This window comes from Rattus rattus, chromosome 1 (genome assembly GCF_011064425.1).
Source record: "Rattus rattus isolate New Zealand chromosome 1, Rrattus_CSIRO_v1, whole genome shotgun sequence".
Lineage (NCBI taxonomy): Eukaryota > Metazoa > Chordata > Mammalia > Rodentia > Muridae > Rattus > Rattus rattus.
Window position 1 is genome coordinate 18,985,101 of NC_046154.1, and position 27,285 is coordinate 19,012,385.

Below are 27,285 nucleotides of genomic sequence, written 5' to 3' on the forward strand. Positions count from 1 at the left end.
CAGGAAGGACTCTGAACGCTACAATTAACCAGTAGCATAAGGATAAGCAAATTATTTAACCTCCCTGAATCTCAATCGTCTCATCTATAAAATTAGAATAGCAGCGCCTCACTGGGATGGATGAGCGGAAGGAAACTGAACTATGGCACTCAAACAAACGAGTACTCACTTCCTGTCCGCTGCTCTCTTAGGCACAAGCAATAACAGGGCAATCAATAAGCACGACTATGACCACTGGTCCTGCTAGGGACACAGCCACTAGAATGACATATAAAAGGGGACTTTTAAAAGCCCTTATAGTCCAAGACTTCGATTACACACAGGGAAACTGAGGCCTGAGGAGGGTGAGGACAATGGATTCTTTCTGACTTTCCAACAGGGCACTTACCAGGGCCTGAGCAAGGAGGCAATTACAAGTGTGCGAGGCTACACAAGTTATAAGTTACTAGGCTAAAAATCTACATGGGGGTGAGGGGAAGTGCTTATTTACGTCATCTGCTTTAAAACAACTGAAAACAGACAGTTTACCAGACACAGTCGTCTGTGCTATAACCTCAGCTGCTAACAGGGTGAAGCAGGAGCCACAACACTGTGAGACTTGCCTCTCAATGGACCGAGTACCAAGTGAGCCTAGCGGGCCTGGGGGGCAAGCACTACTAAGGAAGCTCTTGTCTCCCTGTAAATAAGCACAGTGTGTCACTCTTCAAGCCTGGCTTACCATTACTTTTAACAAGGATGAATTTTCTATATGTATGAGTGTTTTGGTTGAATGTATGTCTACGCACATATGCGCAGTGCCCAAAAGGGCCAGAAGAGGGTGCCGGATCCTCTGAAACTGTAGGATGGTAGATATGGACCACCATGTGGTTGCTGGGACTCCAGCTGTGGTCCTCTGGAAGAGCAGTCAGGGCTCTTACCTGCTGGATCATCTCTAGCACCAAGGGTGTGATTTCTTAGAAACTGGTAAGCAAGTCAAGTTCCTTTGTATGTAAACTCTCATGTCAAAACACTCTCCTATGACGCCAAGGCCAACACAGCATCAGCTCCACCTGCAGTTTGTCGAGCCAAGGCCTGGTTACACAGAACCCAACCCAGGAAGCAAGTCCTTGATGCCACAAATGACAGCCTCCAAGACCAAGGTCATCCCATCCTGGGGGTGACAGACTCTATCTTCCAGAGATGCTGCAGGGGAAGATTCTGAGTGATTTTACCAGGAATGCTTGAGAACACAAATCTTAGCCCGGCCTGGACGTTATCCAGAGTAGCCAGGGCACACCTACGAGCACCGATACCCAGTCTTAGGAGGTGGAGCGGGGAAGACTTAGGGATTCAAGTTCCCCCTCCATTATATTGTGAGTTTGAGGGCAGCTCTTGAGATGCTGAAAGCAGGAGATCCTTCTGCCTCTCCCGTCGAGCAGCAGCAGCCGCCATAATACCAACTCTTGCTTCTGAACCGAGGAGTTCTACTGTTTATAAATTATCCAGTCTAAGGTATTTTGCTACAGGAGCCCAAACGAACTAGAATAATGTACTGATTTTTGAGACGTAGCTGTGGAGCACGCTCTCTCTCTCTCTCTCTCTCTCTCTCTCTCTCTCTCTCTCTCTCTGTGTGTGTGTGTGTGTGTGTGTGTGTGTGTGTGTGTGTGTGTGTGTGTGTGTGTACACAGTGGGGGACCAAGTTGGTTTCCTGTTGTGTTTCTGGTATGAACAGCTTGTGAGGTAGAAGTCACTTCTGGATCCAACCATAATCAAATGTGGGGAAAACAAAACACCTATTTCCTCTCCTCCTGGAATTCAGCACTCCCTGTCCTGACCTCCAGGCACCCCACAGACAAGAGCAGACAGCACTTACTGAGCACTTACTGTGTCTCAGGGCTGCTCTGTGACCCATGCTCCCTCATTACTGAGACTGCAGGCCTGACTACCTGCTAGGTAAGGCACAGGCTTTCCCTGCTTCACCACATGGCTGGCCATAATGGGGAGGAGGCAGTCCAGGGCACTAAGCCCAAAGATGCAAAACTCAAAGAAAAGGGGACAGGATTCAAATGCAGACAGCATGGCTTGAGAGCCAAGGCTCACACATTCAAGAACAGCCTTATCACTGGGGCAGAGAAAACACTAGCCACACCCATCCAGACCTGGGGATGTGTGGAGGAAACATCAGCCATGAAGACAGATCTGTCCTCCTGGCCCCCAATGGGAAGAAGGAAGGGGCAGAGAGTTGGGAGTCGGGACCCTGCCTAGAGGGGAGCACTGAGAGCCACCTGGGAGGAAGAAGTGCACACAAAGACACTTAGTTCCTCCTTCCGTTATGAGCAAACGAGTTAACTGCACACAGAGGTCATCGTCCTGTGCTCCCTTACCACCAGAGTGTCCTCCATGGAAACAAGGTGACGAGAGTTACCCTTGAATGACATCTTGCAACTCTTTAAAGATTTATTCATTTATTACATATAAGTACACTGTAGCTGTCTTCAGACACACCAGAAGAGGGCATCGGAACTCTTTACAGATGGTTGTGAGTCACCATGTGGTTGCTGGGAATTGAACTCAGGACCTCTGGAAGAGCAGTCAGTGCTCTGAGCTGCTGAGCCATCTCTCCAGCCCCATCTTGCAACTCTTGAGGGACCCCAGTGCCCTTATATCCAAGATGCAGAATGAGGCGTGGCCATAGAGGAGGATGCTTCGACCTTACACACACAGCGCATGGGCCTTAGGTCCTCACACGGTGCCCTTGTTACCCCACAGTACTTCTGGGGACACTACCCAGAAGACATGGGGTCTGAGGAGGTTCATGGCAGGAATGCTGAGTGAGTGGGGCTTGACCATCACTGCTGTTCTTCTGAACAATAATCTAACAGGGGCATCACACTGCCATTTTATGGATGGTCTGCTTTATGAATGGAGCGAATGAAAGTAGATTTAAAGAAAAACATCAGATGATGATAAAGGGGCACATAAGCCCAGCAAGCATAGAGCTGGAGGCTGGCCAGGCAGAAAAACACACCCCTATCACATTCAGTGTGCTCCAGCAGCAGCTAAGGCAAAACCAGAAACGAGAAATGAGAAGCCACAGAGGGGCTGAGCCTTGCAGTAACAGGACTGGTCCAGAGAACACTGGACGGACACACCCTGCCTCCTTCCCTTCCCAAGCTTACCTAGCAACCATCTCCACCCCTTATACATGCTCAGACCCTAAAGCTCAAACACCACCCATCAACCAAGTCAGGGGACCCATTTCTGAGTCCTAACTGCCCTGACTGCGTCCAAGGCACTGTGGTGAAGGCCCCTCTAGCGAGCATCCATCCAACTCCTCGCCTCCGTGACAGATGACACAGCTCCTTTCTAGCCTGCCATGCTTCCTTTACCTCCCATACAGTGCAGCCAGAAGTTCTCCTCAAATACTCTGGTTCAGAGAGCCCAAATCACCAGGCTGTTTTGGTTTGAAACAAATTTGGGTTCATGAAGCACCCCTCATTACACACCCCACATCTGTTTGCACACCCATATCAGATGCTGGGATGAAGCCTGAATCCACGGAGTAGGGAGCAGCAGAGCACCAGGAGCCCTCCTAACCGCCCACTCTGTCCCACCAAGAATGGAGTCTTCATCTAAAACCATTCTGGATACCCACGGCCCCAGCGTTCTCAGAGGAGCCAGACCAACTCTGAAGCACACGCCTCTCAAGGCAAGGAGAAAGTGGGCCGCACTCACTCACTGGAAAGTCCAGTACTTACAGGGATTAGGCTTCTCCTCGAAAAGACAAGATGAAGTGTGTGGAAGAGCAGAGCAGTGGTTCGGGCCTGCAGCCCACGCTCGGGAAGCTGAGACGAGACAGAACTCTAGGACAGCCTGAGGTACAAAAGCAAGTCTCAAAACAACACGACGGGTGGGAGCGATGGCTCACTGCTTAAGGGCACTTGCTACCTTGCAGGGGCTCAGTGCCCTCTTCTGACCTCCGATCGTACCTGCATGCATGTGGTGCACATCTGTACACTCAGACCCTAGATGTACAGGATAGATAAATAAAAAGAAATCCTATGGTTAAAAAAAAAAAAAGACCCTTTAAAACAAACAAGCAATGACCAGTGAGATGGTTCAGCAGGTAAAGGAGGTTTGCCACCAAGCCTGAGGGCCTAAGGGTGATGCCCCCTGGACTCACTTAAGTGTGTGTCTGTTGGGGGGCTGGGGGTGGGGGGGCCACAAATGACTCTTGCCAGCTATCCTCCAGCCTCTCTACATCTCCACAGGTGTGTGTACTATACCTAGCCCACGTGAAATAAATGTAAACACATTTGTGTAAATAAATTTATTTGTATTTAAATGTGTAAACACATTTCTATGTGTTTATAAAACACATAGAAAAAAACTTTAAAACTTATTTCATTGAGGCAGGGTCTTGCTATGTAGACCAGGCTAGCCTCAAACTTGGGGCTGTGGCCTCCGAGGGCTGAGATTAGAAAAGCATGCATTCTCACAAGTGGCTTCCAATTCTATTTTTAAAGCTGCACTGTAACTATCCCCCCTGGAAGACGTGCACAAGCCAGGCTTCCGGACACACACTGTGAGCAGAGCCTTACAATGTGGAGAAGCTGGTAACACTCTTACCACGCATTCAATTACAGACAGGGTCTGGCTCTATGGCCCCGGCTGGCCTGGGATTTGCCATGCTCCTCTGCCCACAAGTGCTGGGATCACAGGTGGTGCCACACAGGTAGCCTGGGTGACAGCCCAGGCTACTCACTGTGTAGCCAGGGATGATCCTGAACTCCTCCTACTCGGCTGCTCAGCCTGCCAGGTGCCAGGGCTACATTCAGGCGCCACCAGAGTTGCTTTGGAACTTATTTTTAACTCTCCAAAATCAGTACAGTTGGTCCTTTGGGATCCAAGAGGGTTGGGTACTGAACCGCCCACCTCCCCACCCGCGGTGATCCGAATGAGAGGGAGCCCCTACAGGCTCATGTACTGAACACTTGGTCCCTGGCTGGCACTACTGTCTGGGGAGGTTGTGAAACTCTTAGGAGGTACAGCCTCACTGGAGAAGGCACATCATGCGGGGCTTTGACAGTTTATCGCTCTCCTAACTGGCTGTTCACACTCTGCTTCCTGGGTGGATAAAGATACGTCCTGCCCCACTCTCTGCTCCCCAGCACTGTGTGGGGCTCTAGCCCTAATAAATGTTCTTTAAGTTGCTTTTGTGCAAAGTACTATCTAAGCAAAGTGGCCACGTGCACACACCCAACAGGTACTGTGGCCACAGACGCTGCGTATGTCACTCATCTTTATTTTTGTTTTTTTTTTTTTTTTTTTTTTTCAAGACAGGGTTTCTCTGTAGCCCTGCTATCCTGGAGCTCATATATAGACCACGCCGGCCTTGAACTTGGATTTTGTTTTGTTTTTAAAATTTCATTATCTGTGTCTGTCTGTGCATGTGTTATCCAATACTCATGAAGGCCAGAAGAGGGTGTCAGATGCTTTGAAGTTAAAGTTGGAGTTAAAGGCACTAGTGAGTCATCCAGTGTGGATCTGAGCTCTGAACTCCATCTGATCCCCTCTGGTTGAGCAGTAAGAGATCTTAATCATGTTCCTCTGTTTGACTTTGGTTTTTGAGACAGGGGCTTGTGTAGCCCAGCCTTGAACTTGATACATAGCTAAGACACTGGCCTTGAACTCCGGAGGCCCCTGCGTCTACCTCCTGAGTACTGATTACAGGCGTGCGTGACCTCACCTGCCCCTCCTGAACAGTTTAGATCAACCCTAGTTGCTTATAATACTTAATGTAACAAAATTACATGCAAATGGTTGTTGCAGTATTTGGGAAATAATGACCAGAGAGAGAGAGGGAGAGAGAAAGGGAGAGGGAGAGGGAGAGGGAGAGGGAGAGGGAGAGGGAGAGGGAGAGGGAGAGCTGTGTCCCTGATGTAGCATCTGCTGTAAACAAATGGCCCCTCTTGTAGCTTGTGTGGTCTATTTTCTCAGTTGTGCATGCTTTGCTGAGTTGCCCATTTAAAAACATTGCTAGGGTTGGGGATTTAGCTCAGTGGTAGAGCGCTTGCCTAGCAAAGCGCAAAGGCCCTGGGTTTGGTCCCCAGCTCCGAAAAAAAAAAAAGGAAAAAAAAAAAAAAAAAAAAAACATTGCTAATGTTGAAGTCCCTAAGCACGCAAAGGCCACGAAGCTACACGCCTGAGCAGCCATTGCCGACCAATTCACTAGCAACACCACTGAGGACCTTACACAGCGTATGTCAGTTGCTTTCCTATTGTTGTGATAAAACCCCATCACCAAGGCGAAGGCGATTCCTAAGGAAGGGTTTATTTGGGCTTCTGGTTGAAGGAGGTTAGAGTCTGTGCCGGCTGAGCAGGCGGCAGGCAGCTAAAGTGGCAGCCGACAGCTCACATCGGAACCACAAGCTGGAGGCATAGAGAGCTAACTCTGTGGAGAGGATCTGAAGCCTCCAAACTGGCTCCAGTGATACACTTCCTCCAGCAAGCCACACCTCCTAGTGCTCCCCAAATAGCCACCAACAGGGGATGCCAGACACTTGGGAGAGAAACCCTGATCAAGTCACCACAGCGATGTACACACTAAGCAGATGGTAGAAAAGGTTGTGACCAGGCCGGAGGGCACAGCTCAGTGGCAGAATACACACCTAGCATGAGAAACGGCCCTGCGTTAGAACCCCCTCACCCACCCCCCAAAAAGGAAACCATGTTAAAGAAAAGCCAATAAGCAACAGTTCTGGCAGGCAGCCAGACAGGAGAAACCATGGGGACTGACCCTGCAAAGAGGAGGCCATCTCAACTCGCAGACCCTGCCACATGGAGGAAGTGAAGCTTGCTCTAGGCAGGCGAAGGAGGGTGCTCACAGGACCCCAAGGAGCAGCAGCCTCACAGAGACACTGGACACTCACGGGCTCCAGGACCAGAAGAAGCATGGGAGAAGAGTGCCAGTCCTCTTTGCCCTACAGTCTCACTCCTGGAGACTTCTCTAAAGAAGGGAACAGGGGATGAGAAGAACAGACAGACAGACAGACATCTGTCCACTGCACCACAGCATAGCAAAGACAATAAACCTCACCTATTAATCACATGACCCCTCTGACAGAAAATTGGTTGCCATGCCTTCTCCAGGACTGCCATGAACATGTCACGATACTTGTGGTCTTCACACCCTACACTGAAAGCCATGTGATGGTCTATGTAATAGGTCTCTCTCTCTCTCTCTCTCTCTCTCTCTCTCTCTCTCTCTCTCACACACACACACACACACACACACACACACACACACACACACACACACACACACTCTCCAGCACCCTGTTACTGCTATCCACACTACTTAAGTACAAAACACATCAGGAGCCACAGGTCAAAGGGACCCTAGTTTGAGTCAAGCCATCACTGGATTTCCTCTCTGAGCGATCGGAGCACCTCCCTCAGCTGATATCAGCACCCCATATACCGTACTTACATCACTTCTAGTGTAACGTCCTAAACGCAAAGGCTCTCACACACAGAATTCTGGGAACTCCGCAGAACACTGCATGCAAAGCTCTAAGGCTGGGCGGTGCCATCAGCACTCACCCACACTTGTCCCAACAAAAACCCCTCACTTGAGGCTTGGAAACCTCAGTCTCTCCTCCCACTACCCCTTTCCATAGTGATATTGGAGTAAGAGTCATCCCCACAAAGTGCCCAGTTCATCATACAAACAGGCAGGACCAAGATGGGTCCGGTGCCTGTAACCCAGAAACTGGGAGGTAGAGGAAAGAAGAGCAGGCATTCAAGGCCATCCCTGGATACAGAGCAAGTTCAATGCTAGTCCTGACTACCGAAGACCATCTCAAGTTTTTTATAAATTAAAATTTAACAGAAATGGTGGAGGACCTGAAGAGGCAGCCTAAATTCTATGTCTGCATTCTGCCAATTAGTCATACAGTGGGAGGACCCCTCCTGGGGACCTAGCAACTAGGAATCTATGATTTCAACAACTATCTCTTCTGGGGCTGGGCTGTGGTTCAGCTGACAGAGTGCCTGCCCATTATGCAGGAAATCCTGCACTGGATCCCCAGTACCACATAAACCAGGCACGGTAGCAAATGCCTATACCTCTAAGTGGAGACTTGGAAGTTTTGGGGCATTTGAGATCAGCTTGGTCAACCTGAGCCTCTGCCATGCTCCGACCTCAAGAACAACAACAAAACTAGAAGAAAGAATTCTGAACATTCTCACCATAAACAATGATAAATGGCCAAATAGAGAAGGTAAGGATTTAAACATAATATAAAGTACATATGGACATGATTTTATGTTCAGGCCACCTCACTCTCGTACTAGCCGTGCGCCCTAACCCTAACCCTAACCCTACAAGACATCCCATACATAACCTTCCAAACCTCCATTTCCATATCTGCAAATACAAGTGTGGCAAGAAATGGTAACGACACAGAGGTCAGCCTGGTGTTCCCCTTGCACCATCAGCCTGGAAGCTACATCGGAGGGAGGCCTGCTGCAGGTAAGGCCCAAGAGCGAACGCTGGAATCTGACTGCAGGGCCCTCCCCACCCTACTCTGCCCTGAACATTTACAGGATTTTGTAGTCCAGGCATTCTTAGAACTAATCCAACGTGACAGTTTACATGACAAATGGTCAACTCGTTGCCTTACACAAAGCCTATTTGAAGTGCCCGCTGTGAAGCCTGAGAGATAGCACAGTATAGCAGTATTCTCAGTTAACCCTCTACCCTGGGACGACGTCTACCCTGTCTACAGATGGGGAGCTGGTCTCAGAAATGAAGCGCTGGGTTGGAGCCATGAAGGATGCAGATCTGGAGGGGCTTCCCCATCACTAACCCAGGGCTGCCTTCCTCTCTCATCTCACTCTTTGTCCTCCTTCCTGCTTAGTTACCTGAGTCCCAGCACTCCCTGTTTTAATATCAAACACATGCTGGGGCTGAAACATGGCTTAGCTTGCAGGACGCTAACTCATCTTCCCAAGGATCTACGTTCAGTTCCCATCACCCACGTCAGGTGGCTCATAACCACCTACCACTCCAGCTCCAGGGGATCAGATGCCCTCTTGTGGTCTCATGGTAAGCATACAGACACAGAAATAAAACTTTTTTCTTTTTAATTGGGTATATGGAGTGGTGGCTCATGCCTTTAATCCTGGCAGATGAATCTCTTGTGAGTTCCGGGCCAGCCTTGTCTACATAGCAAGTACCAGACCAGCCCGAGCTACATAGTGAGACTCATATGTCCTCAAACAAAATAGTAAGGCCCTGAGGCAGCGATGTCTGCTGAGTCTGTGGCAATTCACCAATGCAGCATGAGTGTGCAGAAGTCAGGAGTGACCGTAACACTTGTCATCTTCAGAAGAGAAAAAAGTGGGCCAGAAAACAAGTTTAGTATGGGAGGAATGGCTGACAAGGACCACTGACAAGGACCACGGACAAGCACCCTGCCTTGCCTCCTTTAAAGTCTCTAGGCACCATGTACAGCTAGCACACCAAGGTTGGTCACTCATGCTCAGAGGAGTGGCTTATATTATCACTTGGAACAAATAGTTCGTTCACGGAGCGCAGGTGCATGCTTGGTGACGCTCAGAGCTGGTGAGACTTGCACCTGCCTGCTTGGAGAGTCAATGCAACACCAAGTGCCAAGTGCCAAGTGCCAAGCACGCGAACCAGGCAAAGGGGCGCCCACACTCACAGGTCCTTTGGGGACTAACAACAAGTTAAGCAAGCTCACGGACATCCACAGGATGGAGCTCTCCCAAGCATGCAGTGACTTAACAGACTGTCTGGCTTTGTACTGACTCCTTCAATCCTCATAAACCCACTGGAGAGAGCTCCTCACAACACTCACACAGGAGCTGGGGACTGAACCCAGGATACTTTTGCTAGACAAGCACCCCCTCACTGAGCTACAGACCCCAGTGGAAATGGCTACTTTATTGTTGTTGGGTTTGAGTGGAGGTTTTTTTTAGTTGGTGGTGGTTTGCTTGTTTTTGAGTCAGTCTCATGTGGTCCTGGCTGGTCTGGAATTCAGCCATCCTCCTGCCTCTGCCTCCCAAGTACAGAGATCAAAGACATGCACTATTTTTTTTTTAAAGATTTATTTTATGTTTGTGAGTTCACTGTCATTCTCTTCAGACACACCAGAAGAGGGCATCGGATCCCATTACAGATGGTTGTGAGCCACCATGTGGTTGCTGGAATTTGAACTCAGGACCTCTGGAAGAGTAGTCAGTGCTCTTAAGTGCTGAGTTATCTCTCCAACCCCAAGACATGCACTATCACGCCAGTGAAAATAGCAACTTTTACTCACACCATTTCAGAGACAAGAAGACAGACAAGGACCTCATCCTGGTCTTCTGCCTCCAGCACACCCTTTCATAGCCTTGGACTTGGGAATCTCGACTGCCTGGGAGCAGTAAGAAATGCCAAAAACAGCAGACAGCTCCTGTAACTGAAGGCCAGGCGCTCACCGACCAGCACAAGCTGGCTGCTATCAGGACCACAGGTGGTTTTCCCAGGGACACACTGCCAGCCTTCGGTATCACGAGTGAGCTGACCTGACCTGACAGTCTCTGCTCAGCTCTTTCTTTCCCCATTAAGACCTTGGCTCTGATGGCTGGTTTAGCCTTGTGAAAGTTGGGTTTAAGAGATCCAAAGAAACTGGGCAGTGGTGACAGCCCAGGCCTTTAATCCCAGTGCTCAGGAGGCAGAAGCAGGCAAATCTCTGAGTTCGAGGTCAGCCTACTCTACAAAGTGAGTCTAGGACAACCAGGGCCAGTACACAGAGAAACCCTGTCTGGAAAAACCAAAGCGGGCAGGGAGGGAGAGAGAGAACGGTGGGGAAGATATCTAGCCATAGAAAACTGGACACTGCGAGGGTCTCCCACTCAAACTGCCCTGCTCTCTCACCATGCACTCCACCTTAAATATGCTGGGCCACAGAAACACTGACGCCTGACAATTTTTACCTACCAAAACATAGCAGTCTCACATGGTTCATTCTCATATGGGAAGCTGTTCACATCATTAAGAACAAACAGGCGAGTCAGTCGTTCAACAAACACTGATGGAGCCACAACACAGGCCAGGGACAAGGGGACATTGCTGCAGCACCCACGATGAAGCAAGCAAGGGGATTTATAACTTCCCTCCCCAAAATAAACTCAGCAGGCAGAAGAGGAATGGTCAATGGGGCATACCCAAAGCCACCTACATTACAAGTGCCCAAGGCTTGGGATGTGAATCACAGGAAACTAGGTGAGGGAACCCTGCCGGGCTTACTCACCAACAGTTCCCAACAGGCAGTGTCATGAGGGAGGGCTCAACCTCCACCAATGCTTCCTAGGCTAGAAGGCTCCTTTCTAAAGCCACTCTGCAGGGTCCCTCCACCTAAGAGCTGTTATTTCAGCAACCTGACCCAAAGCACAAGCGTCTGCCTCCTACACCAAGCCCAAACTTGCTCAGTCACTGTGGCTAGACCTACTGAGGGGGACATTTGCCTTCAGTTTTTCATCTATAAAATAACCACCCCAGAAGAATCTGATTGGCAGGAGCTTTTGAGTAGGATGTCAACATGGAGTCACATGGTAACCGCTCATGCCTCTCTGGGGCCCCTGAGCGATTTACCACTCTCTCTGAGCTTTCGTTTCTTTATCTACAACAGGAGGAAATGGTTCTAGGGCTGGGGTTGACAGAACCAGATATCAAGATCGTGGGCACCACGACAGAAGGAAAGGGACGGTAGTGACTAACAGGAGCTCTAGGAGTGGGTACACCATCGACTGAGCAGTTGCCCGGCAACCTCCAATTCCAGGACCCTCAGGCCACACCTCAAGCCCAAAGCCGTCACCTCAAATCTCAGGACAGCCAGAAACAACTGTTTACACATACATGCTGTGTAAATGCTCCTGACTGAATGAGACTTCGCCAGGGCGTACACTGAGAAAGCTCACAGCAGAATCCTCAACACTGGCCAGAGAGATGGTTCAGCATAAAAGCAATGTACTTGCCTTACAAGCCCTACAAACTGAGTTCAATCCCGGGAATTCACACAAAGGTGGAAGGAGTTGTCTCTGATCTACACACACACACACACACACACACACACACACACACCCCATCCTCAACAGAGGCTGGGTGCGACAGCACACACCTTTAATCCTAGTACTTTAGGTGGACGCAGGAAGACGAGGAGCTCAGAGACATTCTATCCATATAGCAACCTGCACCCCAAACCTAGGTGAGGTCACCAGGCAGTTAGAGGTGCAGAGGACCAATAAAAGCAAACACATGGCACAGGGAGAAATTCTGGAGTGGCTCCCTGAGAGGCCAACCTGCTAGGGCAAGATGGCACCACAGGGTGGGCACATACATGCTCCTCCGTGTTCCTCCCCTATTTAGTAGTACAAACTACAACAGAAGAGGAAACTGAGTATGTAAAACCAGACAAAGTCCAACAAGATCCAAGCCACCAGCAGAGAAACCCTGAGCAACAGGACGACACGGCAAGCCTGACCTGAACCCCTGCCATTCACAGCTGCAAGGACAACTCCCCTGGCTCAGAGCTACTTGGAAGCTGCAAAGGTCTCTCTCACCACAACCACACACCATAACAACATTTAGGTCAAGAACCAACTACCTTCGCCATTTGTGGTCCCTAAGCTGAGAGCGCCTGGTGAGAAAAGCCTAGCTATATTTTAAGTCAGAGATGATTCCCCAGGCAAATGTAATCCCGCAATGTTTTTTACATGTGAGAGCACTGCAGGGGCTGGAGAGATGGCTCAGCGGTTAAGAGCCTGTTCTTCCAGAGGTCCTGAGTTCAATTCCCAGCAGCCACATGGTGGTTCACAACCATCTGTAATGAGATCTGGTGCCCTCTTCTGGTGTGTCTGAAGACAGCTACAGTGTACTTTAATTAATTAATTAAATCTTTTTAAAAAAAAAAAAAAGAGCACTCCAGTGGTGGCCAGTCAGAGAATGGTTTCAGAGAAGATCCTGATGAGTTCAGCACAAGAAGAGGAAGCTTCAGGGAGCGGTTTAAGCAGAAGTTCAGGGTCAGAGCCAGGGGGAACAGCTGCCAGTGCCCCACATTGTGGTAAGAACTCTGAGGCCAGAAAGAAGCACTGGACTGGAGTTCTTAGCAGGCTGGGGTTTACCTGGGCTGTCCCCTAAGGCTACCAGCTCTGGGTCAGAGGCTCCAACTACAGCAGGCTCATCAGGGTTGGTGCTGTCTCCCAGGCCAGCTGGGAGGCTACATGAATGGCTGGCCATCAACTACCCATGGTAATAAAAATAACCTTACAACAGCAGCCAACATGCCTCTCCCACTTTAACCATGCTAGCCAGGCACTGCCTACAGTTTCCATACACTCAGGCAGTCCCTGTAATAACCACAGCAAGGTCCTGGGCAGTAACCACCTGGGCAGGAGGATGGTAACCACTAGGCCACTGCTAGTAGTGGATTAGAGGATTACAACCAAGTCCACAGCTGTGGTCGAGGTGTCCACAGAATGAACGACAAAGAAAATGGCTAGGGGTGGGGGAGGCTGGAGAGAGATGGCACAACGGTTAAGAGCACAATTTCCTCTTGCAAAGGACCCAGGTTCTGTTCCCAGCACCTACACGAAGGCTCCAAATCACCCACAACTCCAATTCCAGATCTGACACTCTTCTGACTGCCACGGGCATGCATGTGGTACGCAGACACACTTGTAGGCAAAACACTAATTCACATAAAATAATCCTTAGAAAGAAAGAAAGAAAGAAGAGAGGGGGGAGGGAGGGAGGGAGGGAGGGAAGAAGGAAGGAAGATAGATAGATCGAAGTCAAGGCAGCCTAGGCAGGCCCTGGTCTCTTCCTCCGTACCCTGAGATACCCTGAGAGTACCCTGGGCCTGTCTCGTTGCACTGCATGGAATATGAAAACAGCCACTCTGCAGGGCCTCCCACACTGTAGACTGCCTCAGTAGTTGGGGTCTCAGGCACTGACATGCCTAGACGCAACAGTACACTGGGCCACCAGCAGCAGGCTAGGCTGGCTGTCACTCGGCTAACCATGCAGAATGCCCACTCATGTCAATCATCTATCAGGGCTCTGTGGGTCCCATTATCTAGGATTTAAACTAATCAGAAAGAGCTGTTTGGTCAATGACCAATCGGAAGGCCTGCATGTCCATCTCTGGGGGCAGATGTACCTCTCAACCAGATGGCAGACCTCTGCAGCTCACTGTGCCTATCTGCCTTTCTCCACTACAGACCCCAGCCAGCCTGGCCAGACCCTGCTACCTCGCAGGTGATGCCTACGAATGTACCCATCCCCCTTTCCTCCCTCTTCATCTGCAGTACCTCTCTACACAGCATGGCTAGAGGACTCATGCTAAAATACCACTGCTCCATCAGCCTGCTCAAATTTCCACCTGCCCTGTGAGAAATGTCACTGGCTCCACGCTGTCCAGACCAAATGCAAACTCCTGAGCTTAGCAACTGGCAGCTGGCAGCGAACACTTCCTCTCCATGTCTACCCAGTGGTTCTCAAACCCACCCTGCTGACATCACACTGACCTTGGACTTGGTACAGTGAACTCACAGGCTGATGGTGCCCCACCCTAACCTCCCCTTCCTCTTTGGCTGGGCAAGGTCTTCCTGGGCTTCAGGCCCAGCCCCCAAGCTGACTGAGGACTGGAATGTCTACAGGGCTTCCTGAGCGAGGTGAAACACCTGACTAGCACGCACACGTGGCCCTCCAGAGCTCTTCCCCAGAACTTTCCCTCCACGCTGTACTAAACTTCTTAAGCACATTTTTCCTCCTCTCCAGGATGAGAGAACAGGGGCTGTGGCTTCCATTTGTGTCACATACACTTGGGTATACAAAAGTTGACAGAGAGCAGCTATAGCCCCAACTTACTGTGTTGCCAGTATATTAAAAATGCCATTTCTCAGCCAATGATGAAAGAAGAGAACCAACTTCCCAAAGTTATCCTCTGGCCTCCACACACAGATTGTGGAGCACCAACACACACACACACACACACACACACACACACACACACACACACACACACACACACACACACGATAAATTTAAAACCATTTCCTTTTCCTGGTGTCCCTAAGAAATACTCCCCTCACCCTGTACATCAAGGAACTAAGGGGAAGGAAGGAGGGGCGCTCACTTAGGTCACACACTTAGGTCACACAGAAAGGCAATCAGGACTCCACCCAGACACACCCCACTCTGAAGGCAGCAAGGGAGAGACAGCCACCTCTCAGCTCTCACTACCTTCCTACTCAGTGCCATGGAAGACTTCCTGAGCACCCAGCAGCCAGTGCATGGTACGGGTGACAAGGCTCTGCATGGACAAGCGCTCCTGCATTCTGTTGCCTGTCCTTGCCCCCCTCAATCAAAGTGGACTCCACCCATAAAGACACCGCATCCAAATCTGATTTCTTTTTCTTTCTTTTTTTTTTTTTTGTTTAAGAGGGAAGAGTAATTTTTGAGACAGGATCTCTCTATGTATCCCAGACGACCTGGAGCCCTGCTGTGTAGAGCAGGAAAGACCTTAAATTCATAAAGATCTGCTGCTTCTTTCTCCTAAGCACTGGGATTTTTAAAGGGGTGCACCACTCTGTCTAGCTCTAAGTCTAGCTTCTTATACACTGTTGTCTGTGGTCCAAGGCTGAACCTTCCTCATCAAGCTTTTGCAAGGCAAAAATCAACAGCTTCTGGTGGAGTGGATGGCACATGGCTAGAGTCCCATAAATATCTCCACCTCCTTACAATGAGACATTCGTCTGTGAATGCTACACTAGCTAATCCCAATGCCAGTGAGTGTGCAGTAGACTGGTCCAGGCTGGCAGACCCAGCCCTCATGGAGGACCTGTTCCAAGCCCCTACACCTGTGGTCAATACTTCTGAAACACAGTCTCACAGAGGGTCTAAACTACAGATCTGCAATTCACACCGTTCACCTGACCTGAGCTTCAGACATTCCTTGAACAAAAACAGGCTGAGCAGTCACTGTTTCCAGACCCTGGGCCAGTGCCAGTGGTGGATGTCCACCATGTCTCAAGGTTGTGTCTCAGGCTGCAGGCTGCAGACATACACACTTTATTCCACTGGACTGAAAACACTCGAAAAGCCAAGAGCACAGAACCCAGCTCGGGCCACAATGTCCCCTTCCATTTCCTCTACAGTGCATGCTTGTGAGCCTGCACTGACAGTAAATACTGTCCCCCTTATCATTAGGGGAGAGTGACAAGGTGTCTCTCCCACCCTGTTGCTCAGGTTGGACCTGAACTTCTGAGTAGCCAGAGTCATAGGTGTGTGACACTGCCTGGCTTTCCAAGCTCTGTTGTAGGCCCCCTAACAGGGGAAGCCAGAGGCCCACATCGTGTCTACCTTGCTCTCTGCTACTCCTCAGCACACAGCAGCTCATGATGCACACATCTAAGCAGTGATGCCTACAGCTCCAGATCGGTGCCTAGTAAGTGCTGGGCAATAAGCACTTCCTGCTCTGGCAAGCAAGGCTCTGAGCTGTCAGGGCCCTTGCCCTGTGTCCTCCCTCCTCCTCCATAGAATGTAACAGTATAGCACTTCCAAATTATAAATAGATCTACCTTCAAAGGCATGTCTGTCATTTTCCCAATCTTAAACTAATAATCACAGGCTACTTATCAAAAGGAGACTGGCTGCGTTTACTTGAACAGAACAAGCATACACAAGGTCTCTAAGTCCAACTACACAGGAAGTTGTTTAAAGTTATACTGTTTGCTTATTTATTTACTTATTGGGGGAAGGGAGACAGGACTCTGTGAGTATGCTGGTTAGAGGAAGACTTGGTTCTACATATGGGTTCTAGGGATTGAACTCTGCTCCCCAAGCTTGGCAGCAGTCACCTTTGACCCCTGAGCATCTCTCTGGATCTTATTCACAGAAGGAGCCCACCAAGATACAGTGCAGTCTACTCCATTTCCCCTTTTAACAATAGGACCTCTCCTACCAGCTCTTGTCATCAGTGCCATCTGTGAGCTAGAGCAACAGGTCCTAAGGAGCCTCCTTGGCCTCTCACTGTCCCAGCCCCACCACTGAGCACCAGCATCTTAATGCTCAGAATAATAACCTCAAAGTCAGAAGCCAGAGCTCTGTGGTGCGTTGACACTGTAAAGCACTTAGGGACAGTCGTAAGACTGCCTGCTGAGGGGATGTAAATAAACCCCATTTGCCTATGCACTCTTATAGGGACAGTGGACTTGTCTCCAAGAATAACCGTGGACTCCACTCCAAGTCAAATGCATTTAAAGTCTCTCCCCTCAGTGGGCACCCTGGAGCTGGCTAGCCACTTGCTCTACCACCAAGCCCGCTGCAAACCATGGTTGTCTTCATTATCTACGATGCAGCCCAATTCCACCACTTCTGGTTTGTCCAAACTACCCACACCAAGGCATCGGACTGTTCTAGCATAGTATGAACCTGACTATAAGGCAGTCAGAAACCACTCAGGGGACTAGGATACTTGAAAAACAAGTTCATGAGAAGGAGCGTCAACCTCCGAGTGGCTGCGCTCATAGACACATCCCAGATCACACCAAGCAATCTCCTGGTTTTCACTGAAACAGGGTCTCACTCTCAATGTTGCCCGAGATGGCCTTGAATGCCTTAAACAGCTGAGATTACAGGTATGTGGCGCCAGGCCCAGCCTCCCCAGTCAGATGGCTCAGAGCTAGGCACTGTTCTAGGACCAGATAGACAGGGACAGAAAACACAAGGCCACAATCTCTGTCCCCAGAGAGCCAGGATCAGGTGCACAGGCTATACTACTGTCTCTCAATGGCGGTCTCCTAATAGGGGATCCACCCACAGTCTGCAGGGATGAGTGCTTGCCCTCCGTGGCTGTGCCCAAGCATCCCGTCATTATGGTTCTTGAAGAGTGTCATTATATCAGATATACACAGCATACAAGGAAGATGGCTGCCTGGAGGCTGCTTGCTGGGCATGCTTTCACTGCCCAAGAGTCTCGCACAGACTGAACATTTTGAGTCAGTTACAATGAATGCTCCAGCTTTTCTTTACCCTGTCAGACGGAGAAAGCAAAAGCCTAGAGGACTCTGGGGGACTAAGTCCCATCTGGTCACCCCGGCACCCTCTCCTGTCACTCTCTATTTCCGTGCTGGGGGCACACATAGAAAACTTCAGTCTACTTTGAAGAATCTCACCCAAAACTGTCCTGGACAAGTCCTTCTCCGTGCAGACTAAGATCAGGGTTTCAGACTCCCAGGCCAGTTTTCAGCCAAGAGCAACAGTATGAAAAACAGTCTTGCCTATGCTTTTAAATCGATATATAGAAAGTTTATTAGCCAATCAGATTTAGTTACCCCCAACTCAATGGCTGCACCCTGAATTAAACAAGGAACAGGGCTCCTCAAAACCATCTAGGGTCCAAAATCCACTCCTAAACACCTACTAGGCTGGAGGGGAGCCACCCGCAAGGCTGTGATGTTCTGCATGAAACAGGTGGATGGCCTTCCCTCTCAGTCTACCTTACAAGGCTTCCTTGACCACGTGAGATAGCTCTCTGGCCCTTCCACCTAGAAGGTGGGCTTGCTCTGCAGGTATCCAGGTAGATTAGGGGGTGCAGGGATATGGGGGAGGGGGGAACGACACACCTAGGCTCCTCAAATAAGTTATGAGCATAGTAGGCCTGACTTCATTACCAAAACAAACACCATGAGTAGAGTCAGGTAGTTCTCGGGCCGCTCACCTGATCAGCAGCACCTCCATAATCAGCAGTTCCAACCCTTACAAGTTGACAGTTCAGGGGGAAAGGAAGGCTGCGCCTGCTAGGATGCATCGTGTCCAGGCTGAAGGATGGGCTGCTGAGCTTGGTGTCCCCCAGCCCCAAGGTGTGGCCTCACAAGAGCGATTGTGAGTTCACCCCTGTCCACTTGGCTTACCCACCGTCAGCACTCTGCTCCCCGACTCAGGCAGGGCACCCCTAAAGACGCGCTGTATTAGCTGCACGGCCTCTAGGGCCTCCCAAGGGAAATGCCCTGCTCTGCCTTCCGGGCACACAGATGCCGCCCTTCTCTCCCTCGCTCGCTTGTTCACTCACACCGAACCTAAGCGGCCTCCCCAGCAAGGGGCAAGCCTAGGAAAGGCACAGCACCCGGACCACCCCCACCCTGGTTGGGGCTCTCCCCCGCTCACCAGAGGCTGCCAAGGAAGAGCCTCCTAGGAAGAGGGGAGGGGACACCTGGGTTAGGAGCAGGACACCGAGCAAGCAGGGTCTAGATGGGAGGGTGAGGGTAAGAGCAGCGCAGGGCTGACGCAGGCTAGGCTTAAGTCGTGAGAAGTCGGGGGAAGGGGACCGCTAGGGCCGGGGGTGGGGGGGAGCTGGGGGTAGGGAGGTGCAGGAGGGGAACACAGTCGGAATAGAGAGGCCAGACTTGAGGACCACGGAGAGAAGAGTCCATCAGGGTGGAGGAAACAAACCTAGGCTGAGTTCACTGGAAAGGGATCGTCGAGGTGCAGGCTGGGGCCATGGAGAGAAGAGTTTGGGGAAAGGGGCCTAGACTGGGCCACAGGAGCGAAAACCACGGTCCTAGCTTGGGCCCTGGGACCGAGGCAGGGGCCCAAGTTCAGCCCATGGGATGAAGGCCTGCGAGAGGGGTGCTTGGAGGGAAGGAAGGTCTAGCCTGGGATAAGCGAGACTAGTCTGGACATGCGGGGGAAGAACTGGGCTTCACATGGAGCCCAAGGCGAGGTCATAAGCTATCAGGACCTCCCGCCGCCCACTCAGGACCCGAAGAGTGGCGTCTGCCTAAGGTCCCGGACCCCGCCCCTCCCCCACCCCGGATCCCCACCCTCCCCGGGCCGGCGGGTCGGCGAGAGAGTGGACGCGAGCTCCCGCAGTGAGGGGGTCCCGGGATAGAGCCATGAGAGGGTCTCTTTACCATGGTGGCGGCGGCGGCGACGGTCCCAGTCCCGGCGTCTGTGGCTCTCCCCCCCGCAGCAGGGCCCGGCGCTTCCACTTCCCCGGGTGCCCAAGAGTGAACATCCGGGTCAGCGCCCCCCTCCCCCTCCCCCCCGCGCCGGGCAGCCACCACCTTCCTCCCCGCCCCGGCCATCCCGGCCCGCCCCCCAGCCGCCAGCTCGCGACCAATGAGCGTGCGGGGCCGCAGCGATCGCCAAGTATGGAGCGCCGCGCGGGGGGCGGGGACGGGGGCGGACCCTGTGGTCGGGTGGGCGTGTCCTGTAGAGGGAGGGGCGGGCCAGGCGCAACGGTCCTGCGCGACCAGGGCTGCGGTGTTCCGGGGGCATAGGGGCTGCTTGTGTCTCTCCTCTGACTGTCAGCCTCGCTTCTTGCAGCTGCAGGCCGCGGGGTAGCTGAGGGTGGAGCGGTTCACTGGTTCCCCAGAGCAGAGGATGCGGAAGGCGCTGAAACTAGGAAGGGACCGGCCCTCCTCGCCCCACCCGGACCCGGAACTGGCGCACTGGACGAGGCCCGGCCCCCAAAGAGCGAGGAGAACCTGCAGGGGGACCTGGCTCAGCCGCCCCTGTTGCTGAACACCAGCTATCACGACCAGGCGGGCTGCCTTTAGGTACCAAAAGATGACAGGTGGATAAGCCATAAGGATCCCCTGCCCGCACTTCATAGCTACCAGAGTAGTTGTAGGAAGGCAAGGGGGTAAAATGATTAGAACATTTGGGTTCAATAAATGCTGGCTGTTACATATACTTTTTTTTTTTTTTTACATCATCTGCAGAGAATCAGCCCGCTTCCCTAATGAGTCGCTCTCTCGAACCATATAGTGACTCAGAAATCCCTTTGTTTTCAGGTCTGAAGATTGAACATAGAGTCTCAGGCATACTAGGCTAATGCTCTTCCATTGAATCGCAGCCCCAACCAAAAATTGGCTGTTCAAAAGAGTAAATTTTGTTTTGTTATCTGAAGGAACTCAAGAGACCTAGAGTTGCACATTTTGCTTAAAATAATCCCCTACACAGCTTGCTCCCCCCACCCCCGTTTAGAGTCATATCAGGTCATGAGAAGGAGTCATAGAACTTCATCTGAGGCAAACTGTGCCCAAGGCCTCTGAGCATGATCATAGTCAAGTGAAAGCTTGCAGGGACAGACACCAGCAGAGAAAGCATCCAGGTAAGTCCCTCAAGAATGACACAGACTGGAATTACAGGAGTTCAGAGAAAGGAGTGGCGCTTAGAAAGTCATTATGCCGGAAGTATTTATTGTGTAGCTATTGGCCAAGCACTATGTAGGCAGGCTGTAGAGATTACAGCTATGAGCAAAATAGCCCATGCTGGCATAGAGCTTGTGGGTGAGATTTCACTTCCAGGAATAGAGAGAGCCTTCTGCATGCTGGGTAAGCACCTCTGCCCTTGAGTTAGGGCCTCTTCGAGCTTGAAACCTGGCTGGAGACAGTTAACCTTTCTAGTAACGTGTTGGGGCTGAGATGTGGAAAACCAGAGTGGATAGAGCAGGTAGACAGACAAGCACCGTGTGGAGAGAATTTGGAGCGTGGTTCAAGGGGGCTTTAACTCAGGAAGTAATGTTTGATCAGACAGCTGAAGGTGGGTGTGGAGCAGACCGTGTGTCTATCGTCAGCATACAGGACAGTGACAGCAGAGATCCCTGTGTTTCCACAGAAGCCACTGAGGCCAGCCTGAATTCTGTGTGGAGAGCAACAAGCTCTGACCCGGGACCCCACACTGCAGTGAGCCTGCTGTATGCTGGACAAGGTGTCAAGGGAGAGCCTCAGAGAGCTATTTGTGTGTCCCAGACAGTTTTATTTCGATGTCAGAGGAACAATATCTGAGGTCACCCTCTGGTTTTCACATGCAGGCATTCCTGCATGTAAACAGACAGAAAACACCTATATGCACACAGGAATGTTTTTAAAGCACTCATACTGGGGCTAGAGAGGTGCGTTGTGGGTAAAGTGCTGACTACGTGCATAGGTACATTTCGGATCAACAGCATGGGAAAGCCAGGTACACATGTGCACTACTTGTAATTCCTGATGCTGTGTGAAAGACAGGAGGATCTCGGGCTTGGTAACCAGCCAGCCTAGCCAAATGGCAAACTTCAGATCCAGTGAGAAGGCCTTCGGTGGCATATGCCTATAATCTCAGCACTCGGAAGGCAGAGACAGGAGGATCTCTGGGAGTTCAAGGCCAGCCTACTCTACATAGCAAGCTACGGGAGAGCCAGGACTGTAGAGAGAGAAAACAAATACAGTGAGAGACACTGTGTCAAAAAAGTAAGGTGGATCGAGGTGTAAGATACTGGGTTTTAGACCCAGGACAAGGCGATGAGGTGCATATTTTACATACCAAAGCAGGCCTGGCCTCTAGGTTCTCCCAGCATCCCTCAGTCCCTATCTGGCAGACCCTGCCCTCTACCCTGAACTTTCCAGCCCAGAAGCTCTTCCCTATATAATCCAGACATTTTGGTCTCCCCTCCCCCTTTCCTTCTCTCTTCTCTCCCTGTGTGCACTCTTTCTCCCTCTTCTCCCTCCCCAATCTCCCTCCCCAGAGCACCTTCCCTGGCCTTGTTTCTTGGGCCAGTGAATGTGCCCGCCCAAGAGTAGTTTCCCAATAAACCTGTATTTATGACTACTTTAATCTGACTTGGATTGACTCATTTCACCAGCGGAGAAGTACCTTATCATAGATGACATGCACTTTTAATCCCAGAACTGAGGAGGTGGACATAGACAGGTCTGTCTATAAGTTCAAGGTCAACCAGGGATTAATAGCATCAAAACAATAAGGTAGTATAAGATGAAGGAAAAACTTGATGTAGATTTCTGCCCTGCGTATGCAAATCACAGGCCAGCACACCTATACACGTGTACATGCACACATTCTCACCATCCATACACACACAACCGCACCAATGGGATACTTCCTCTGTGTTGGACTCCATTAAGCCTTTTCCAGATCCTTAGAACAGGGCACCCCAAAAGTAAGGAGCCTCTCGAAAGTCATGCAGCAGAGATAAACGGTCCTGGAGAAGGCCAGGCACACCTGTATTCTCATGTTCATTGATGTTTTACCAGGGCAACATGGCAAGTAGGAAGGAGTTGAAGATGCTAAGGACTTGAGTTCACAGTGAAAAGATTTGCTATTGAACTGGGCAAGACTGCAAGAGGAATAGGGATGGGGTGGGGAGGGGTGAGGTGGGGAGGGTAGGGTGGGGTAGGGAGGGTAAGTGCCCTGAGCCCAGTTCTATTCGAGATACCTACTGGAAACTTCAATGGAGAGGCCCAGTAAGGAACTGGGTGGAAGCCTGCCGCTAGTGAGTGGCAAATAAAGGTATTTAAAAGCACAAGATGTTGAGATGGGTACGCTCAGTGATGGGCATAGAGAGAAGAGATCATGAAGAACCAAGCAGCAAAGAGGAGATCATATCTCTCCCAAAAGCCAGGGGATAAGAGCATGAAATAAGTCACGCCCGAAGAAAAGATTACCAGAAAGCCATTTCCAAAGTGTATTGTCTATAGTTTTTCCATTTTTGTTTCTACCTTGTACGATGGCTACAGTTATTCTCAGAGGGTCTAAGTAACATGTCCAAACCTATGAGTCTAGTTTGAAGCAGTCTAGAACCAGAGTCCACATTCATAGCCCCAGAACCAATTAAAGCCCATTGATTCCATGCTTTGAACCCTTTGAGAGGTTTCTCATACTAGCTGGGAGCTGGGAGCTGGGAGCTGGGAGCTGGGGGCTGGGAGCTGGGAGCTGGGAGCTGGGAGCTGGGAGCTGGGAGCTGGGAGCTGGGGGAAGACAGCTCTAGAGTAAATTGCTTGCCACACATGCGTGAAGACCTAAGTCAACAGTTAAGAAGTCTCGTTCCATGCAGGAACGGTCAGACTGGACCACAGTCATGTTCCCACTCTGTAGCTCTATCTGGAATGCTATCAGCTTTTATCACCCTTGGTGTTTCCTCTACCTGATCACCTGGTGGAGCCTCTCAAGAGAATAGCTACACTTGCCGCCAGGGCTTTATGCTCAATACTACAGAAGCCTCAAACTACAGACCCGGGCAGGGGGATGGGGGACGTGTGCAATCTCATTGGTACAGACTGGATTTGCCACAGATGTACCAGATCAAAAACACCAGCTAAAGTATTTCAACCTTGGACTGGAGAGATGGCTCAGGAGTTAAGAGCACTGACTGCCCTTCCAGAGGTCCTGAGTTCAATTCCCACCAACCACATGGTGGCTCACAACCATCTGTAATGGGATCTGATGCCCTCTTCTGATGTGTCCGAAGACAGTGTCAGTGTACATGAAATAAATGGATAATTTTAAAAAAGGTATTTCAACCTGGACATGAAGATCATAAAAAATATAATGGGGACCCCCCCCAGAACCCACATACACTGCACATTGTTACAAGAATTAAAATAAAATACAAAACAAGGAGTCCATGCTGGGGAAAGGATATGGTCAAAATGCTTGGACCACAAAAGACACACACCTCAGATTCACAAGAGCATGCCATTGGTGAACGCAAACTTGGACAGCAGTTAAACACTGGCTACACATCCAGTGCCAGAAGCTGCTGCCACAGACAGGACTTCCTGCAGAAAAGAACATGTCTAGCGTGCCTCAAGAGCTCTGGGGAGGGGGTTGGGGATTTGGCTCAATGGTAGAGCGCTTGCCTAGGAAGTGCAAGGTCCTGGGTTCGGTCCCCAGCCCCCCCCCCAAAAAAAAAGCTCTGGGGAGCTGGTTGTGCAGTGGCCTCTAAAGCCTGTGGAACAGGAAGCCAAGTCCTGATTCAACACAACTTCAGACCACAAAATGCAGTTACTGAGGAAACCGGTCTCCTTAAAGTATAAGCTAAGCTAGCCATTTCCACTGGGAGGGTAGTGGGTGGAGGAAGAACACCTCTTCCACAGGACCTATGTCAGGCAGTTCTCACACGTCTGGAACTCCTTCTCCAGAGAAATCTAATACCCTCTTCTCAGCAAGCACGAACACACATGTAGCATACACACATGCAAACATTTTGTTTGTTTTTTGGTAGACAGGGTTTCTTTGTGTAGCCCTGGCTGTCCTAGAACTAGCTCTGCAGACCAGGCTGCCCTTAAATTCATTGAGATCTGCCTGCCCCTGCCTTCTGGGTGCTGGGATTAAAGGTGTGTGCCACCCCCACCCAGCAAAAATGTAATAAATTTTTAAGACTTTAATCTTAAAAATATATATATGGTGAGGGTTGGGGATTTGGCTCAGTGGTAGAGCGCTTGCCTAGCAAGCGCAAGGCCCTGGGTTCAGTCCCCAACTCTGAAAAAAAGAAAAGAAATATATATATATATGGTGGCAAGTTATCTGACACCTGATACCAACCCTGACCCACACATACACAGACGTGCACACAAAGAAACATTTAATTTTAAAGTTATTATAATAGGAGGGCGCAGAAGCCTGCACAGGGTTCAGGGGCACATACTCCATCTCTACCAGGGAACCCCATTTCAGATTATTTAGTTGTGTGGGAAACGGCTGTACAAACATACCTCGGTGGGTTTGTGGGAGCGGGTTCTCAGGAGTCGGTGCTCCGGGTGGGCTCCAGGGACTGGAGTCAGGTTGTCAGGCATGGTGACATGTTTTGCCTCTGCAACATCTCACCAAAGGCCCTGCTTCCGCTGTTTCTGCTGCCTCTTCTAACGGGGCTCCTCAGCTAGCTTCTAGCCAGATGCTAGTGTCAATGCTTTAACAGGTACGGGGCCCATTCCTGGCGGTCTTTATCCCCTGCACCCGCTTCTGTTAACCGACAGCTTTATGGCTTTCATAGTTCAGATTCCCAAGAGCACATCTGATTAGCCAACTCATCCTTTTATTCATGGGACAGATCACTGGACCGGTCTGCAGGTTGACAAATCCCACCTTATCTGTCACCTCCTATGTGAGTGTGAAGGCTGCAAGTGACAGCCTACAGGCTCTGGGTAGAGACAAGCACTATAAATATTTTTAGTTTTGTTACTCCTCCCCATGTGCATGTGTGCGTGTGTGTGTGTGTGTGTGTGTGTGTGTGTGTGTGTGTGTGTGTGTGTGTGTGTAAGCCAGAGGTCAACTTTGGGTCTTCTAAGGATGGCCATCCACCTTTCTTTTTTCTTTTTCTTTTTTTTTCTTTTTTCGAAAGAGGAGCTCATTGGCCATATGCTTGCCAACTAGGCTAGGCACACTGGCCATCAAACTCCAGGGATCCTGCTTCCTGCTGCCCCGCCAGCCCTGCACTAGGATTATAACTGCGTGCTACTATGCTTGCGTTTTACACAGGCTCTGGTGATCAAATTCAGGTCCTTGTGGGGGTAAGGCAAGACCTTCAAAAGTCAGCTCTTTACTCTTGCAAAGGACCATTTTGCAGAGTGAACTTCTCTCTTCAACCCCACTTCTGAGTTCCTAACCTGGCCAGGCATGGTGAAGCATACCTGTAACATCAGCACTCAGGAGGCTGAGGCAGGACGCGACCCTGGCCTGCAGCCTGTAACCTCATCGTGTGCACACTCGCTGTTCCAAATGCCACTCCTGATGGCTGTCCTGAACTGACTAGCGGGCTCCCACGCCTTTACCACTTCAGCGTCTATAAGCAAAGGGCATTCTCAATATCACTTCTCCCTTACTGATTTCTACCCAGGAGTTTTCTTCCTCTCTTCTCAGGCATGGCTCCCTTGCTTTTACTGGCTTGTCTATTGTGATGGTTTGTATATGCTTGGCCAGGGAGTGGCACTATTTGGAGGTGTGGCCTTGTTTGAAGAGGTGTGGTCTTGTTGGGAGTAGGTGTGTCACTGAGGGCACGGGCTTTAATACCTTAGTCCTAGCTGCCTGGAAGCCAGTATTCTGCTAGCAGCCTTTAGGTGAAGATGTAGAACTCTAAACCCCTCCTGCACCATGCCTGCCTGGATGCTGCCACACTCCCGCCTCGATGATGATGGACTGAACCCCTGAACCTGTAGCTCCAAATATATGTTGTCCTTTAGAAGACTTGCCTTGGTCACGGTGCCTGTTCACAGCAGTAAAACCCTAACTAAGACATCTATTTTCATTGAGATCTCAAACCTAACCCTTAACCTCCTCCTCTATTAACACAGGAGCATCCCTTTAGCATCAGGGAGACTTGCATACCTGTGACCCTGCCAAATTCTCATGTCTACCACACAGGTGCACAAGCACACACACACACACACACCCTTAGTAACAGTGGTCATACTTGTAAACATACATTAACCTTTTGCCTCTTCACTTTTCAA

At 50.4% G+C, this 27,285-nt stretch overlaps 1 protein-coding gene across 2 annotated transcripts in view; it reads right to left on the minus strand.

The window, feature by feature from the left end:
- Positions 1-20,356, minus strand: part of Capzb (capping actin protein of muscle Z-line subunit beta) — a 99,668-nt gene extending 79,312 nt beyond the window's left edge. Inside the window, exon 1 of one of the 2 annotated variants that reach the window (XM_032895454.1) lies at positions 19,966-20,356. In XM_032895454.1, the coding sequence (XP_032751345.1) occupies positions 19,966-20,139 (174 nt within the window). In that variant the 5' untranslated portion in view covers positions 20,140-20,356. The remainder of the gene's footprint in view (positions 1-19,965) is intronic. The other variant, XM_032895451.1, reaches the window with a different exon arrangement.
- Positions 20,357-27,285: the final 6,929 nt, after the last annotated feature.